At 43.5% G+C, this 18,146-nt stretch overlaps 1 protein-coding gene across 7 annotated transcripts in view; it reads left to right on the plus strand.

The window, feature by feature from the left end:
* The window catches only part of rapgef2b (Rap guanine nucleotide exchange factor 2b), a 438,644-nt gene that overhangs the window by 304,322 nt on the left and 116,176 nt on the right, over positions 1-18,146 (plus strand). For all 7 annotated transcript variants that reach the window (XM_080193478.1, XM_080193477.1, XM_080193480.1 and 4 more), the window contains one exon: positions 12,930-13,107. In XM_080193478.1, the coding sequence (XP_080049604.1) occupies positions 12,930-13,107 (178 nt within the window). The remainder of the gene's footprint in view (positions 1-12,929; positions 13,108-18,146) is intronic.

Below are 18,146 nucleotides of genomic sequence, written 5' to 3' on the forward strand. Positions count from 1 at the left end.
TGCACGATGAAGGAGCACGTTGCGAAAGCTCGTGATTCCAAATAAACCTGTTGGACTTTAACCTGGTGAGATTTCTTACTGTACCCACCCCAGTCCAATGCCGGCATCTCCACATCATATAATTTTGAACAGATTGTATTCATTTAGTATTGCAGACAGATATATAATATATTTTAATGGTAGTAAAGGAACCTCTAGAATGGATGCACCTGCAAATCATGAGAGGAATAAAATTAGGCAAACTTTTGGGACAGATCTACAAATTTTGTACATCATATATTTGTCCAATTGTTAGTTGAATCATTAGCTTTAGCAAGCTTTAATAGGGAGGTGCAAGAAATTGCTTTTGGTGAATGTTGGTTTGAATAATTATGAAACTCAATTTTTGATGGCATTTATTCACTGCATTAAGGGCCTTGCACAAGTGTACCTAGGACAAAGCAGCAGGTGGTGTGAAATATGCATGAATTTGTTTTTAAAGATTCTAGGGCTGCCCAGTTATCGGAAATGTTGTTAATAGAGTCACAAATATTGTTAAAAGAAGAGACATGTTGCAAAGCTTTTCATTTTGCACTCAAGACACATGCAAGATTGCCAGACTTCAAATGACCACATTAAGAACATAAGAACATAAGAAATAGGAGCAGGAGTAGGCCATCTAGCCCTTCGAGCCTGCCCCGCCATTCAATAAGATCATGGCTGATCTGAAGTGGCTCAGTTCCACTTTCCCGCTTTCTCCCCATAACCCTTAATCCCCTTGCCTACCAAAAACCTATCTACCCGCGTCTTAAATATATTTAGCGAGGAAGCCTCAACCACTTCAACGGGCAGAGAATTCCAGAGATTCACCACCCTTTGAGTGAAGAAGTTCCTCCTCAACACCGTTCTAAACTACTCCCCCCTTATCTTGAGGCTGTGCCCTCTAGTCCTGCTGTCCTTCCTGAGCAGGAAGAACCTCTCCACCTCTACCCTATCCATCCCTTACATCAACCTCCTCTGCACTCCCTCCAAGGCCAAAATATCCTTGCGTAAGTACGGCGACCAAAACTGCACACAGTACTCCAGCTGTGGCCTCACCAGTGCCCTGTACAGTTGCAGCAAGACCTCCCTACTTTTATAATCAATCCCCCTCGCTATGAAGGCCAGCATCCCATTTGCCTTCCTGACCACCTGCTGCACCTGCAGGCTGGGTTTTTGCGACTCATGCACAAGGACCCCCAGGTCCTTCTGCACCGTAGCATGCTGCAGCTTTTCGCCCTGTAAGTAGTAGTCCTTCCTATCATTATACAGGTAAAAAGGACTTCTGATTGATTGGCGGGTTCTAATGCTAGGGCCACCCACAGTCAGCATGCTGATTATTCAGCACCATTTCTTCCTATAGTATAAATTTTTGATTGTTTGAAATTTGTCATTCTTATTTTTGTCTTGAATGCAAGACGAAAAGCTTCTGCAACACATCTCTCTCTTCAGAAATATTCAAATGGATTATAATAACTTCAACAGGATTTACCAACACTATGGAACCTGATAATAGTTATAATGTAGAGAAAAATTCCATGGATTTTTTCAGTTTTTCCTTTATTCATTGATCTATATAGGCAACTAGGACAGTATTGTCCAATGGAAATGGCTGAGTATCCATATGCATACTAACTACAGTGACACTGTTTTAGTTATTTGCAGTAATTTTAATGAAAAAAAACAGCTAATAGGAGTAAATATAATAGTAGTGAATACACTTTGAATCGGTTTACTTGACAGAAACTAACACTAATGCAGTCTTTCTCTTTCACCAAACTTGGAATTCTAGCATGAATTTATCAGATGCAAAGCAGTTCAGTGCAGTTTCTAATAGTCTAATAGTTGTCTAATAGTCTAATAGTTGTATGTGGCACAATCATCAGAATGATTGCTGTGGATGTTGATCACAATGGGGTGTAGTGTGCTCTCTACTCTCTGTTTAGAATGCCATGATATTATTGCAGGAATTGTCAACCAGGTGGTCCACCATCTCCTAGGGCAGAGATCCGCAACCTATGACTACAGGGCTGTATAACATCTTATCTGCACCTCTCAACCTTTTCAGGTTGGATTGCATTATCATGAAAAAGCTTAAGTGAACATAGATCATAACAGCACAAACAGGCCCTTCGGCCCACAAGTTGCACCGATCACATCAATACCTACCAATCCATAGACCTATCTATAAACCCCCAATCCCATTAAATGCCATATACTCATCCAGAAGTCTTTTAAAAGACCCCAGCGAGTTCACCTCCACCACCACCACTGACGGCAGCCGATTCCATTCACTCACCACCCTCTGAGTGAAAAACTTACCCCTAACATCACTTCTGTACTTGCCTCCCCGCACCTTAAATCTGTGTCCTCTCGTAGCGACCATTTCAACCCGGGGAAATAGCCTCTGAGAATCCACCCTATCTATTTCTCTCAACATTTTATAAGCCTCTATCAGGTCGCCTCTCAACCTTTGTCTCTCCAGGGAGAAGAGTCCCAGCTCCCTCAACCTATCTTCATAAGGCATGCCTCCCAATCCAGGCAACATCCTTGTAAATCTCCTCTGTACCCTTTCAATAGCTTCTACGTCCTTCCTATAGTGAGGCGACCAGAACTACGCACAGTACTCCAAGTGAGGCCTGACAAGGGTCTTATAAAATTGCAGCATTACCCCCCGACTCCTAAACTCAATCCCTCGATTAATGAAGGCCAGTACACCATACGCCTTCTTGACCATATCCTCCACCTTCGAGGCCAATTTAAGAGTCCTGTGGACCCGGACCCCAAGATCCTTCTGCTCTTCAACACTGCTAAGACTCCTGCCCTTGATAGTGTACTCGTTCATCCCATTGGTCCTGCCAAAATGGACCACTACACATTTATCCGCGTTGAAGTCCATCTGTCACTTCTCCGCCCAGTCCTGCAACCTATTTATGTCCTGCTGCAACTTTTGACATCCTTCCAGACCATCCACGACACCACCGACCTTCGTATCATCGGTGAACTTACTAACCCATCCCTCCACTTCCTCATCTAGGTCATTTATGAAAATGACAAACAGCAAGGGTCCTAGAACAGATCTCTGGGGCACTCCACTGGTGACTGACCTCCATGCAGAAAAAGACCCATTCACAACGACTCTCTGCCTTCTGCCGGCAAGCCAGTTCTGGATCCACAAGGCCAAAGCCCCTTGGATCCCAAGCCCTCTCACCTTCTCAAGAAGAAAATGAACAGTGTGTTTATTATGGGGATGAAGGCTAATAATCTTTAGTGTCTGAATATGCATATACTGGAGATGTGAAGAAAACATTTTTAAGATACGCAAGCGCAATAATTCAAAGTTAGGTCTAATTTAGTTTTGATTATGTTTCTATTTGTACATAAATTCAAGACAATGCAGTTTATTTATTATATGCAAATCATTGTATTGATTTAAAAATATCAATATCCTGTGGTTTTTTATTCTGGGCATTTTGAAGACAATTCAGGTTAAAAAAAAGTTTGCCAACTGCTGCCCGTAGAGGGGCCAATCTTGAGCCATTGTTCATAGTCTGCAGGATTGGCAGCTACTCAGCATCCAGCAAAACGCAAAAGTTGCAAATCTCGCTACTAAGATCGTGACTTCTGATTTTTGCTGCCCCTCACTGGTGGTATAATCAGGCTCGCGTCCATAATGATGTGACTTACATGCATTTTAGTATATTTCCATATAATAACATGCCATCAGAAGGCGTTTGACAAGGTACCTCACAAGAGGTTATTGCAGAAGGTAAGGGGGCATGGAGTTGGGGGTAGGGTGTTAGCGTGGATAGAGGATTGGCTGTCAAATAGGAGGCAGAGAGTGGGGGTTAATGGGTGCTATTCGGATTGGCGGTTGGTGACTAGTGGAGTGCCCCAGGGGTCGGTGCTGGGGCCTCAGCTATTTAGCATTTATATAGATGATCTGGAGGAGGGAACCGAGTGTATGGTGTCAAAATTTGCTGATGACACCAAGATTGGTGGAACGGCAAATTGCGCGGAGGGTGTGGAGAGTCTGCAGAAGGATCTAGATAGGCTGGATGAATGGGCCAGGAACTGGCAAATGGAATTTAATGTTGGCAAGTGCGAGGTGGTCCACTTTGGTAGGAATAATGGCAGGAAGGACTATCACTTACGTGGCGAAAAATTGCAGCAGGCGACGGTGCAGAGGGACCTCGGGGTCCTTATGCATGAGTCGCAAAAACCCAGCCTGCAGGTGCAGCAGGTGGTCAGGAAGGCTAATGGGATGCTGGCCTTCATAGCGAGGGGGATTGAATATAAAAGTAGAGAGGTCTTGCTGCGGCTGTATAGGGCATTGGTGAGGCCGCAGCTGGAGTACTGTGTGCAGTTTTGGTCGCCGTACTTACGCAAGGATATTTTGGCCTTGGAGGGAGTGCAGAGGAGGTTTACTAGGCTGATACCGGAGTTGAGGGGGTTGAGCTATGAGGAGAGGCTGAATAAACTAGGCTTGTACTCGTTAGAGTTTAGAAGAATGAGGGGAGATCTCATTGAGACATATAAGATGATGAATGGGATGGATAGGATAGAGGTGGAGAGACTCTTCCTGCTCAGAAAGGACAGTAGGACTAGGGGGCACACCCTCAAGATAAAGGGGGGTGCAGTTTAGAACGGAGTTGAGGAGGAACTTCTTCACTCAAAGGGTGGTGAATCTCTGGAATTCTCTGCCTGTTGAAGTGGTGGAGGCTGCCTCGCTAAATATTTTTAAGACGCGGGTTGATGGGTTTTTGATAAGCAAGGGGATTAAGGGTTATGGGGAGAGGGCGGGAATGTGGAACTGAGCCACGACAGATCAGCCATGATCTTATTGAATGGCGGGGCAGGCTCGAAGGGCTAGATGGCCTACTCCTGCTCCTATTTCTTATGTTATGTTCTTATCCCCCAGATATTGAGCCCTGCTGTGTTTTCAAATGTCATGTTGATTACATCATGTTCACTCAGATATGAACCTGTATGGGGTTTTCCCCTGGGAACGGAAAGGTGAATATAGCCCCCAGAGTAGAGGGGCATGGCCAAGAAATTCCCTCGGCACCAGTTGGCATCATGTCCATGCCAACATGGCAGTGCCAACTTGTATTGGGGGGCAGTGTCAGGCTGGTAGTGGGAGGGTGCAGAGAATTCATTTATTCACGGTGGTGATTGAGAGTGGGCGGTATTGGGTTTGGGGAGGGGTATGATCGGGGGGAAGTCAGCATGCCAACACTGATTGCTGGGGGAGAGGTCTTTGGGCAAACACCAGCTCTGATTGTGGGGAGGGGGGGAAGCTCCTGAGACTTCTGTAGTGGTGGGTTATTGTTTGCTGTGATCTGGGCATCCTGAACTCAGTGCAGCCAGGCTTTGCCAATGTGTTGAGGCCCACCACTCTATGTTTCTTTGTGACATGAGTGTAGTAAATCTGGAGACAAAATCAACAAGTTTCTCTGGAGAGATACACACCGTTTCTTTTCCACTGGAACCAGAACTCTACCTTTTCTTGGTAAGATTCCCCTCTCAGGGATGACAACAAGATTCCAATTGATTCACCAATATAATGAACAGAAATTTCTGTTTCATCTCTCTTAATTTGCCACCCTTTCAATCAATAGGGGTGGCACAGTGGTTAGCATTGCTGCTTCATAGCACCAGGGACCAAGTTCGATTCATGGCTTGGGTCACTGTCTGTGCGGAGTTTGCATGTTCTCCCTGTGTCTGCGAGGGTTTCCTCTGGGTGCTCCTGTTTCCTCCCACATTCTGAAAGACGTACTGGTTAGTACATTGATCTGAACGGGTGCCGAATTGTGGTGACTAGGGGAATTTCACAGTAAGTTCATTGCAGTGTTAATGTAAGCCTTGCTTGTGACTAATAAATTTTTCAACTCAATTATTGCTTAGCTAACCTGGACAAACTTTTCTTCTCAACTACATTCTGTGGTAGTGAATCCCACACATTCACCACTCTCTGGGTGAAGAAATTTCTCCTCACCTTAGTTCTAAAAGGTTTGCCCTTTATCCTCAAGCTATGACCCTTAGTTCTGGACTCCCCTACCATTGGGAACATTCATTTTGAATCTACCCTGTCTGACCCTGTTAGAATTTTATAGGTTTCTATGAGATCCCCTCTCACTCTTCTAAACTCCAGTGAATATGATCCTAACTGACACAGTCGCTCCTCATATGACAGAGCTGCAATCCCAGGAACCTGGTAAATGTTTGATCTACATCCTCTATAGCTAAGATCCTTCCTCAGATAAGGAAACCAAAACTGCAAACAGTACTGAAGGTGGCTTCACCAACACCCTATACAATTGCAACAAAACATCCCTATCCCTATACTCGAATCCTCTTGCTGTGAAGGCCAACATACCATTTGCTGCCTTTACTGCCTGCTGCACCTGTGCACTTACTTTCAGCAGCTGATGCACTAGGGCACCAAGGTCTCGCTGAGTAGCCACCTCTCTCAATTTACATCCATTCAAGTAATCTGTCTTCCTGTTATTGCTATTAAAATGGGTAACCTCATATTTATCCATAAGAACATATAAGAACATAAGAAATAGGAGCAGGAGTAGGCCAACTAGCCCTTCGAGCCTGCCCCGCCATTCAATAAGATCATGGCTGATCTGTCGTGGCGCAGTTCCACATTCCCGCCCTCTCCCCATAACCCTTAATCCCCTCTCTTATCAAAAACCCATCAACCCGCGTCTTAAAAATATTTAGCGAGGTAGCCTCCACCACTTCAACGGGCAGAGAATTCCAGAGATTCACCACCCTTTGAGTGAAGAAGTTCTTCCTCAACTCCGTTCTAAACCGCCCCCCCTTTATCTTGAGGCTGTGCCCCCTAGTCCTACTATCCTTTCTGAGCGCGAAGAGTCTCTCCACCTCTATCCCATCCACCCCATTCATCATCTTATACGTCTCAATGAGATCTCCCCTCATTCTTCTAAACTCTAACGAGTACAAGCCTAATTTATTCAGCCTCTCCTCATAGCTCAACCCCCTCAACTCCGGCATCATCCTAGTAAACCTCCTCTGCACTCCCTCCAAGGCCAAAATATCCTTGCGTAAGTACGGCGCCCAAAACTGCACACAGTACTCCAGCTGCGGCCTCACCAATGCCCTATACAGCCGCAGCAAGACCTCCCTACTTTTATATTCAATCCCCCTCGCGATGAAGGCCAGCATCCCATTCGCCTTCCTGACCACCTGCTGCACCTGCAGGCTGGGTTTTTGCGACTCATGCACAAGGACCCCGAGGTCCCTCTGCACTGTCGCCTGCTGCAGTTTTTCTCCACGTAAGTAATAATCCTTCCTACCATTATTCCTACCAAAGTGGACCACCTCGCACTTGCCAACATTAAATTCCATTTGCCATTTCCTGGCCCATTCGCCCAGCCTATCTAGATCCTTCTGTAGACTCTCCCCACCCTCCGCACAATTTGCCTTTCCACCAATCTTGGTGTCATCAGCAAATTTCGACACCATACACTCGGTTCCCTCCTCCAGATCATCTATATTACCGCAGCTGCCATGCATACACCCACACACTCAGCCTGTCCAAATCATGCTGAAGCATTTCTGCATTCTCCTCACAGCTCACCCTCCCACCCAACTTTGTATCATCTGCAAGATAATACATTCAGTTCCCTCTTCCAAATCATTAATTTATAATGTGAACAATTGGGCTCATAGCGCAGATCCCTGTGAAACTCCACTAGCCACTGACTGCCAATCAGAAAAAGATCCATTCATGCCAACTCTTTGTTTCCAATCTGCTAACCAGCTTTCTACCCATCTCAAGACATTACCTGCAATCCCATCTGCTTTAACTTTACATAGTAGTCTGTTATGCGAGACCTTGTCGAAAGCCTTCTAAATGTCTAAATAAACCTGGTTCTTCTCGGTCAACTCTACTAGTTATATTCTCAAAGAATTGCTCATCAAACATGATTTCCCTTTTGCAAATTTTGCATGTTTAACTTCTTCATGTCACCTGCCCAAAGTGCCAAAAACAGATCAACATGGGGTCAAGCTGGGCCAGAGAATTGCATACTCTGAACAACACAGGGCTTGGTGATCCAATATGGAGAGAGATAAATCCGGGCTATCACCAGCACTGTCAAAACATATCAAATTTCCTCCATTCATTCAGTAAGGGGCAGCAGCAGCCAGTGAATAATAAATAACCAACAGTAAGAACAGAGTTACAGGAACATTTACACCTACTCACTCCAGTTAGGGATTGGTTCAGTTCAAATTCTGTGTTAGTGTGAATGAATTAACAGTACTGGGCAAAGAAAAATTGCCCCTAGTTTCCAATTATTGAATGAAGTTGCGTTTTAATTCATCTATAATAAAAGGACCAAAGTATATCAGAAATGGTTCAAAGTAAAACTCTTAATTATCTCAGGCACTGTAGCATTTTTCACTTGTGAAAGAAGTTGTTCAATGTCCCGACAATGATTTATTATTTTGAGATTCTATCCCAAATTGCCTACTATCTTGAGTTAATCAGGCTCTCAACAGCTGTCCATTGAAATCCACCAGTGAGTTTTTAAAAAAAAAATTTATTGAATGTCTTCCCTCATTTTTATAAATAATGCAACAAATCTTCAAGGATTGGTACAGTACAGCATAATGATTTTTCCACATATACATACAGAAAAGATTGGCAAATATAATTACAATTCGTATTGAATATGAATTACAATTCATTGTAATTGGTGTCTCCCTTCATGCAAATGATAGGATTTTACAAAGTAACTGCATTCTGTCATTTTATGTTTTCAAAATTTGACTGATAGTGATGGACCATATTTTGGAACTATATTTACAGTAGCTTTAATTAAGGTCAAGGCTCGCAAATTGTTGAATAAAACAATACTATGTTTCAATAATTGTTCCAAAGTGAATAAAAAATGTTTGGCCTGCCCAGTTAGATATTTCAATTGGTTTCATTCCATGCCCGTTTTGAGTAACAGGTCAGCAAGAGTACACCCTCCACCCCGGAACCTTTGAACGAACTTGTATTTGAGGTCACCATCATAGACATCAGAGCAGCCTTCTCAAAAGTCAACCCATAGAAAGCTGGCGGGGGTATTCACAGACATCTTTAACCTCTCTTTACATCAATCTGAGGTCCTTATCTGCTTCAAGAAAAAGAAGAGGTACCAAAGAAAAGCCAGGCAGCGTGCCTTAATGACTATTGTCTGGTTGTTCTGACACCCATTATTATGAAGTACTTCAAAAGATTAGTCAAAGCACGAATCAGTTCTGGCCTCGCAGATTGTCTGGATCTGCTAAAGTTTATATACGCCGCAACAGGTCTACAGCAGATGGCATCTCCCTGGCCCCACACACTCAACCCTGGAAAAGCTAGACAACAAAGACACCTATACCAGACTCCTATATATTGATGAAAGCAAATTACTGCAGATGCTGGAATCTGAAACCAAAAGAGAAAATGCTTGAAAATCTCAGCAGGTCTGGTAGCATCTGTAAGGAGAGAAAAGAGCTGGTGTTTCGAATCCAGATGACCCTCTGTCAAAGCTAAAAGATATAGAAAATGGGAGATATTTATACTATAGGGTGACGGAATGAAATATAAGTCATAGCCACAAAAACATGGGGAAAGGCTGCTAATGGCAAGAGAGAATAGAAGGTGTGAATGGCCAAACGGCAGAGAAGCTGAAATCAGAGGGTAAGCTGTGACAGATGAAGATGTGGGGGGGTGGGAGAGGTAAAATTGAGAAATGGGGGAAAGGGTAAGCAAAGCAGAAGAAAAGGTAAGGAAAGGAGGGATAAAATAGGAGGAAAGAGTGGGGGAGGAAGAAAAATAAAAACAATAAAGAAATAAAAGATAGAGAACAGTAAAAAATAAACAAAATGAAAACAAAGGGGTCAAGGTGGGGTAGAGCTAATCATCTGAAGTTGTTGAATTTGATGTTATAAAGGTTATAATGTGCCTAGCCGGAAGATTAGGTGCTGTTCCTCCAGTTTGTGTTGAGCTTCACTGGAGCATTGCAGCAGATCAAGGACAAACCTGTGGGCACATGAGCAGGATCATGGGTTAAAATGGCAAGCAACGGGAAGGTCAGGGTCTTGAATGTACATAGACCAAGGTACTTGGCAAAGTGATCACCCAGTCTCCGTTTGGCATCTCCGGTATAGAGGAGGACACATTGGGAACAGTGATTGCAATAGACCAAATTGGAAGAGGTGCAAGTGAAACGCTGCTTAACCTGGAATGAGTGTTTTGGCCCTTGGATGTTAACAATTGGAAGAGGTAACGGGGCAGAAGTTATGCTTCTGAGATTGCATGGGGAGGTGCCATGGGTGATGGGAGAGGTGTTGGGTACAGTGGAGGATTGGACTTGGTTATCCCAGAGGGAACGGTCTCTGCAGAATGTTGACAGAGGGAGTGAAGAAAAAATATTTGGTGGTGCCATCAAGCTGGAGTTGGCGAAAATGTTGATGATTATGCTTTGCATGCAGAGGCTGGTGGGGTGAATTGTGAGAACAAGAGGACTCTATGCTTGTTCTGGGAGGGAGGGGAGGGGTGAGGATTGTGGCATGGGAGATGTACCGCTCAGTGTTGAGGGTCCTGTCAACAACTGTAGGTGGGAAACAAAATAAAAGATAGAGAACAGTAAAAAAATAAATAGAACGAAAACAAAAGGGTCAAGGTAGGTTAGAAGCTGAGGAAGGAGGAGCACATATTAGAAGCACTACTTTGAAAAGTGGCTTCTACAGCTCGGTCTTCAACACCATCATTCCTATAAAACTCATCGCCAAACTTTGAGGCCTGAGGCTTGGTTCCTCCCTCTGTGACTGGATCCTAACCCACAGGCCACAATCAGTAAAGAGGGGCAACAACACCTCCTCCATGATCATCCTCAACACAAGATGGTGCCCTCAGCCCCTTACAATACTCCTTATACATGTATGACTGTGTGGCCAAATTTCCCTCCAACTTGATTTACATGTTTGCTGATGACACCGTCGTAGTGGGTCGGGTCTCAAAGAATGACAAGACACAGTGGAGGACAGAGATAGAGAATCTGATGAACTGGTGCGATGACAATAATCTCTCAATGTCAACAGAACCAAGGAGATAGTCATTGACTTCAGGAAATGTAATGGAGGACTTGCTCTGTATACATCAATGGGGACGATGTGGAAGTGGTTGAGAGCTTCAAGTTTCTAGGTGTCCAGATCACCAACAACTTGTCCTGGTCCCTCCATGCAGATTCTATAGTTAAGAAAGTACACCAACGTCTTTACTTTCTCAGGAGGCAAAGGAAATTTGGCATGTTTGCAATGACTTTCACCAATTCTTACAGATGCACCATAGAAAGCATTCTTACTGGTTGTATCACGCTTGTTATGGCTCCTGCTCTGTCTAAGACCACAAAAACTACAAAGAGTCATGAATGAAGCCCAGGCTATCATGCAAACCAGCCTCCCATCCATTGACTCTATCTACACTTCTGGCTACCTTGAAAAAGCAGCCAGTATAATCAAGGATCCCACCCACCCCGGACATACTCCCTCTCTTCAGTCGGGAAAAGGATACAAAAGTCTGAGGACATGTACCAACCCACTTAAGGACAGCTTCTTCCTTGCTTCCATCAGACTTTTGAATGGACGTACTTTGCACTAAGTTGATCTTTCTCTACACTCTAGCTATGACTGTAACACTACATTCTGCACTCTTTCCTTCTCTGTGTGGTATGCTTTGTCTGTATAGTGCCCAAAAACAATACTTTTCACTGTATATTGATATGTGACAAATCATATTTTTTCCGCAGCAACCTGTTAAAAAGTTGCATAAAATTAAGATATTTAAGAAAAAATCTCTGAGTGAGGGACTTGAAGCCATGACCCTATGTACCAACTGAGCTAGCCAGACTTGTTTAAATAAATGCATCCTTCTAATAAAACAGTAAGGTGATAGTAAATCGAAAGACAGCTCCACGAGGGATCAATTTCAAAATCACTGTAAACTCCTGCCATGGTTAACCGGAAAGATGTTTGGAGCAGCTGCTCACATGCTAGTGACTGCAGTGCAGACTGCACCAGTTCATGATGTCTTTCCTGTTGGCAGCTGGCAGGAGGTAGCAGTGTTAAATTTACTTGCAGTTGTCTAAGTATTGGAGATGGGCAGCTGTTGGTGGACCCCTTGAAATCTTCACAAACCCCAGTTTAAGAACAACAACCTGTGGAAGTTTTGTTATTGGCTGGGCTTGAAGCTGTTATTCAGATTGATTAAACTGACCACATTAACAGCTGTCCTCCCTAAACAATACTGCTGGCGTTTCCACGGTGTGCATGATGTGGGTTACAAAATATTTTAGCACATAAACAGTACATGGTACAAAGGAAGTAAGCTAACTATCTTTGGCTCAAACCTTGCACAAACAAATCATTCAAATTTATTTCTAATCAGAAATTGTTTTTTATGAATTAAGAGCTTTGTTTAGTATGTGAAAATAACTAGATGAATAGAATATTGAGAGCCAAGGAAAACCTAGGTTATATTTCCTAGAGCTGAATACAGCTAAAGATAGATTTGATCTTGGTGTTTATAACAATGAAGAAAATCCAGAACTAGGGAAAAGAATCTCATATTTGATTAAAGATGATTTAGTTGAACCTTGGCAAAACATCAAAAAAACAGATTTTGAGAATGTGGGAAACATTTATTGCAAAATACCACAGATATAAAATCAACTGAGCTGTTTAAAAGAAGAGGTGCTTGAAAAATAATATTAATGAATATAAAGATGAGAAATTTTCTGAAAAAATATGTTACCATGCCCAACAAAATGATATTTAAGTTTTCCGTTCCTGTGTATCTTATTGCTAATCATGGTCATCTGATTTCTTTTGTTTTGAAGGCCACAGAGAGTGAAGCTGGGGATATGGACTTGAGTGGCCTGCCAGAGACTGCAGTGGACTCTGAAGATGATGATGATGAGGAGGATATTGAGAGAGCATCAGATCCGCTGATGAGCAGGGACATTGTTAGAGACTGCCTAGAAAAGGATCCTATAGATAGAACAGATGATGATATTGGTGAGTGAGTGTAAAATTAAGAATTGGTAACACAATCTAAAGTTGAAAAAAGTTAAATTTATTTGCGTGGTTTGAAGCTACCTCTATTGTTATGCTGTGGAAGCGAAGATCTAGAATTATAACATTCACAGCACAGAACGCTGTCAAGTTGTTCAGTTCACGTGCTGGATTTCTGAAGGAGCTATTGACTTAGTTTCACTCACAAGAGTCATAGAGTTTTACAGCACGGACAAAGGCCTTTCAACGCACCGTGTCTGTGCTGGAGTTCAAACACTCATCTATTCTAATCCCATTTCCCAGCACTTGTATATTTTGGCATTCCAAGTGCTCATTTAAATACTTCTCAAATATCATGAGTGTTCCCGCCTCTATTACCCTTTCAGGCAGAGTTCCAGATTCCTACCACTCTCTAGTCAAAAGGTTTTTCCTCAAATCCCTTCTAAATCGCCCGTCACTTTACCTTAAATCTATGCCCCCTGATTATTGACTCCTCTACTAAAGGGAAAAATGTCTTCCTATCTCCCCTAAATATATCCCTCATAATTTTGTATACCTTGATGATGTCTCCCTCTCAGCTTTCTCTGCTCCAAGGAAAACAGCCCTAGCCTATCAAACCTTTCTTCATAGCTGAAATGCTCCAGCCCAGACAACACCCTGGTGAATCGCCTTTGCACTCTTTCTAGTGCAATCGCATCCTTCCTTTAGTGTAGCGACCGGAACTGCACACACTACTCTAGTTGTGGCCTAACAAGCATGTTGTGCAGCTCCATCATAATCTCCTTGTTCTTAAATTCTACTTTTCAGCTAATCAAGGCAAGTATCCCATATGCCTTCTTACCCACATTAGCTACCTCTCCAGCTGCCTTTAAGGATCTTTGGACATGTAGACCTGGGTTCGATTTCTGGTTTGGGTCATTCTGTGGAATCTGCATGTCCTCCCTTTGTCTGCATGGGTTTCCTCCAGGTGCTCTGGTTTCCTCCCACAGTCCGAAAGACATGCTGGTTAGGTGCATTGGCTGTGCTAAATTCTCCCTCAGTGTACCCAAACAGGCACCAGAGTGTGGCGAATAGGGGATTTTCACTAATTTCATTGCAGTGTTAATGTAAGCCTACTTGTGACACTAATAAGGAAATTTCAAGAAACTATTATATGTCTGGATATGAGGGGAGAATTTAGGTTCTTAGTGCTTTGGGACAAGTTCTAGGGTGGGAAGAGACTGTTTTCCTGCAAGATAATAGCGAGGCATCTTGAGGGGAATTGCTTGATAGAGCAGACGCAGCACGGTTTCGTTAAGGGGAAGTCGTGTCTGACGAATTTATTGGAGTTCTATGAGGATGTGTCTAGGGCGGTGGATAGAGGAGAGCCGGTGGATGTGGTGTTTCTTGATTTTTAGAAGGCGTTTGATAAGGTGCCTCACAAGAGGTTATTACAGAAGGTCAGGGGGCATGGAGTTGGGGGTAGGGTGTTAGCGTGGATAGGGGATTGGCTGTCAAATAGGAGGCAGAGAGTGGGTGTCAATGGGTGCTATTCGGATTGGCGGTTGGTGACTAGTGGAGTGCCCCAGGGGTCGGTGCTGGGGCCTCAGCTATTTAGCATTTATATAGATGATCTGGAGAAGGGAACTGAGTGTATGGTGTCAAAATTTGCTGATGACACCAAGATTGGTGGAACGGCAAATTGTGCGTAGAGTGTGGAGAGTCTGCAGAAGGATCTAGATAGGCTGGGCGAATGGGCCAGGAACTGGCAAATGGAATTTAATGTTGGCAAATGTGAGGTTGTCCACTTTGGTAGGAATAATGGTAGGAAGGACTATCACTTACATGGCGAAAATCTGCAGCATGCAACGGTGCAGAGGGACCTCGGGGTCCTTGTGCATGAGTCGCAAAAACCCAGCCTGCAGGTGCAGCAGGTGGTCAGGAAGGCAAATGGGATGCTGGCCTTCATAGCGAGGGGGATTGAATATAAAAGTAGGGAGGTCTTGCTGCAGCTGTATAGGGCACTGGTGAGGCCGCAGCTGGAGTAGTGTGTGCAGTTTTGGGCGCCGCACTTACGCAAGGATATTTTGGCCTTGGAGGGAGTGCAGAGGAGGTTTACTAGGCTGATTCTGGAGTTGAGGGGGTTGAACTATGAGGAGAGGCTGAATAAACTAGGCTTGTACTCGTTAAAGTTGAGAAGAATGAGGGGAGATCTCATTGAGACATATAAGATGATGAATGGGATGGATAGGATAGAGGTGGAGAGACACTTCCCGCTCAGAAAGGACAGTAGGACTAGGGGGCACAGCCTCAAGATAAAGGGGGGGGGAGCGGTTTAGAACGGAGTTGAGGAGGAACTTCTTCACTCAAAGCGTGGGTGAATCTCTGGAATTCTCTGCCCGTTGAAGTTGTGGAGGCTGCCTCGCTAAATATATTTAAGACGCGGGTTGATAGGTTTTTGATTGGCACGGGGATTAAGGGTTATGGGGAGAGGGCGGGAATGTGGAACTGAGCCACGACAGATCAGCCATGATCTTATTGAATGGCGGGGTAGGCTCGAGGGGCTAGATGGCTTACTCCTGCTCCTATTTCTTATGTTCTTATGAGGTGGGTTTCACCTAAACTAGACTGGTACTGGTATTTTTGCAAAAGGGGATAAAGAGAATGGTGAGGGAGAAAATAAACCGGTAAGTAAGGCTGGCCCTGGGACGGGGTAAACAAAAAAGGGAAATTAACATCAGACCAGTTCATTAAGAACGTTTAACTATTTATGTTGCAAAGTGCATCAAGAATAAACCACACAAAAAATAAAATTATGCCAGGAAAGTTCAGGGATAGGATGTCTGAATATTCAAAATTTTGGGGGTATACTGGCCATTTCTGCAGTTGCCTCTCTTAATAGACCTATCACTACTAAAATTCCCGGTGGGGCTGGCTCACTTGTAACTTGAAAGTTTTCCAATTGATGAGTGAAATTATGGGCTCAGGCAATCCAGAGTCCTCTGAGATTCATAAAAGGGAATTCACTAAAATTCAAGAGTCAAGCCCTACAAGCCTGATCTATAACACAAAACTAAATTACAACACTAAGGCAGACAGTTTTTTTAAGGGCCACAGGCAAAAACTGTAGTTTTAAAATGCAGAGTAGCGTATCTTAATTTGAGCGAGTGACATAATGGAACTACATCAGAGACATTTTCAAATCTTTTCTTTGGAAATGGGCACTGCTGGCAAGGCCAACATTCATTGTCCACTTCTCAATGCCCTTGAGACAGTGGTAGTTCTCCATTTTCTTGAACTGGTACAAACCGTGTGATACTCCCATAGTGCTGTTATGTATGGAGTTCCAAGATTTTGGACAGAATTTTACAGCCACAATTGCCCCAAAACTGGAAAATCCCACCCAAAGTCAACAGACCTTTGTATGGATTCCCTACCCCTGCCTGCTACGATCCCAATGGCGTGCAGGATGGGAAAATTTCTCATTTTGACTTGACGTTCATAAATGAATGGTAGTATGTATCCAAGTCAGGATAATTTGTGACTTGCAATGAACTTGAAGGTAATGGTGTTCCCCTTGTTCAAATTGTTCTTGTCATTTAGTTGACAGAGCTAATGGTTTTCGAATTAATTTTGGCAAGTTGTTGCAGTGCATCTAGTAAATAGTACATGCTGCATTTGGAGGTGGAAGGAGTGGATTTTTTTGATGATAAATGGGTACTTGTCAAGCAAGCTGTATTAGCGTGAATGGTGTCAAACTTGAGTGTTGTTGGAGTTGCAGTTATCAAGGCAAGTGGAGTGTATTCCATCACATTCCTGCCCTGTGCATTGCAGATAATAGACAAACAGGGGAGTTAGGAGGTAAGTTCTTGCCTCAAGAATATCCAGTCTTTGACCTGTTCTTACAGCCATTGTTTTTATATGACTGATCCAGTTCAGTTTCTGGTCACTGGTGACTACCAAGTTTTTGATGGTGGGGAAGCTGGAAAAATAATGTTGTTGAATGTTATGGGGATGTGATTGTGGCATAAATGTTCCTTGGCACTTCACAACCTGTAGTGGGGCAGCATGGTAGCACAGTGGTTAGCACTGCTGTTTCACAGCTCCAGGGACCTGGTTTGAATCCCGGCTCAGGTCACTGTCTGTGTGGAGTTTGCACATCCTCCCTGTGTCTGCGTGGGTTTCCTCAGGGTGCTCCAGTTTCCTCCCACAGTCCAAAGATATGCAGGCTAGGTTGGTTGGCCATTCTGAATTGCCCATTAGAGTCCTGGGATGCATAGTTTAGAGGGATCGGGGGTAAATGTGTAGGGCCTGGGTGGAATTGTGGTTGGTGCAGACTCGATGGGCCAAATGGCCTGTTTCTGCACTGTAGGATTCTATGAACCTGAGCCTGAATGCTTTTTGTATGCGGGCATGGATTTATTTTGTTATCTGAAGGATCGTGAATGTGCGATTATTAGTGAATATCTCCAATTCTGACCTTGTGTTGGATTGAAGGCCTTAATGCAGCAACTGAAGATCATTGGGCCAAGGGCTGGGGCTGATATGATCAGGCAACAGCTTAAAAAAATGAGAAGAATTTAAGTGGCAATAATTAAAAACAACAAAAGATTGGAAGTGGTTGGTAATATTGAGCATACTTCGAAAGCATCTAATAAGTGTAAAATAAAAGCAAAATACAACTTTGACGAAGGGTCAAACCTGGTGGCACTTCTGCACATGGTTGTCCAGGACTCAAGATTTGGCCTGGTGTTCCCACATGGATGTGCATTCCTGGGAACTGAGATGTCCTGTCCTGCATCTATATTTTAAACCATTAAACTTGAGATTTAATTAAATAAAGGTTGATTAACTACTCATTTGACAACAATTTCCTTTTTGTTGATGTTTCTTTGTTTTATTGGGAGATTGATAAATACATGGGATTTAATGGGATTGAGGGTTATAGATAGGCCTAGTAGGTAGGGATATGATCAATGCAACTTGTGGGCTGAAGGGCTGTTTGTGCTGTAGTTTTCTATGTTCTATATTCTATTACTTAAAATGTTTGTATTTAACTTTTT

The sequence above is a fragment of the Carcharhinus amblyrhynchos genome, chromosome 1, assembly GCF_965287045.1.
Source record: "Carcharhinus amblyrhynchos chromosome 1, sCarAmb.v2.hapA, whole genome shotgun sequence".
Lineage (NCBI taxonomy): Eukaryota > Metazoa > Chordata > Chondrichthyes > Carcharhiniformes > Carcharhinidae > Carcharhinus > Carcharhinus amblyrhynchos.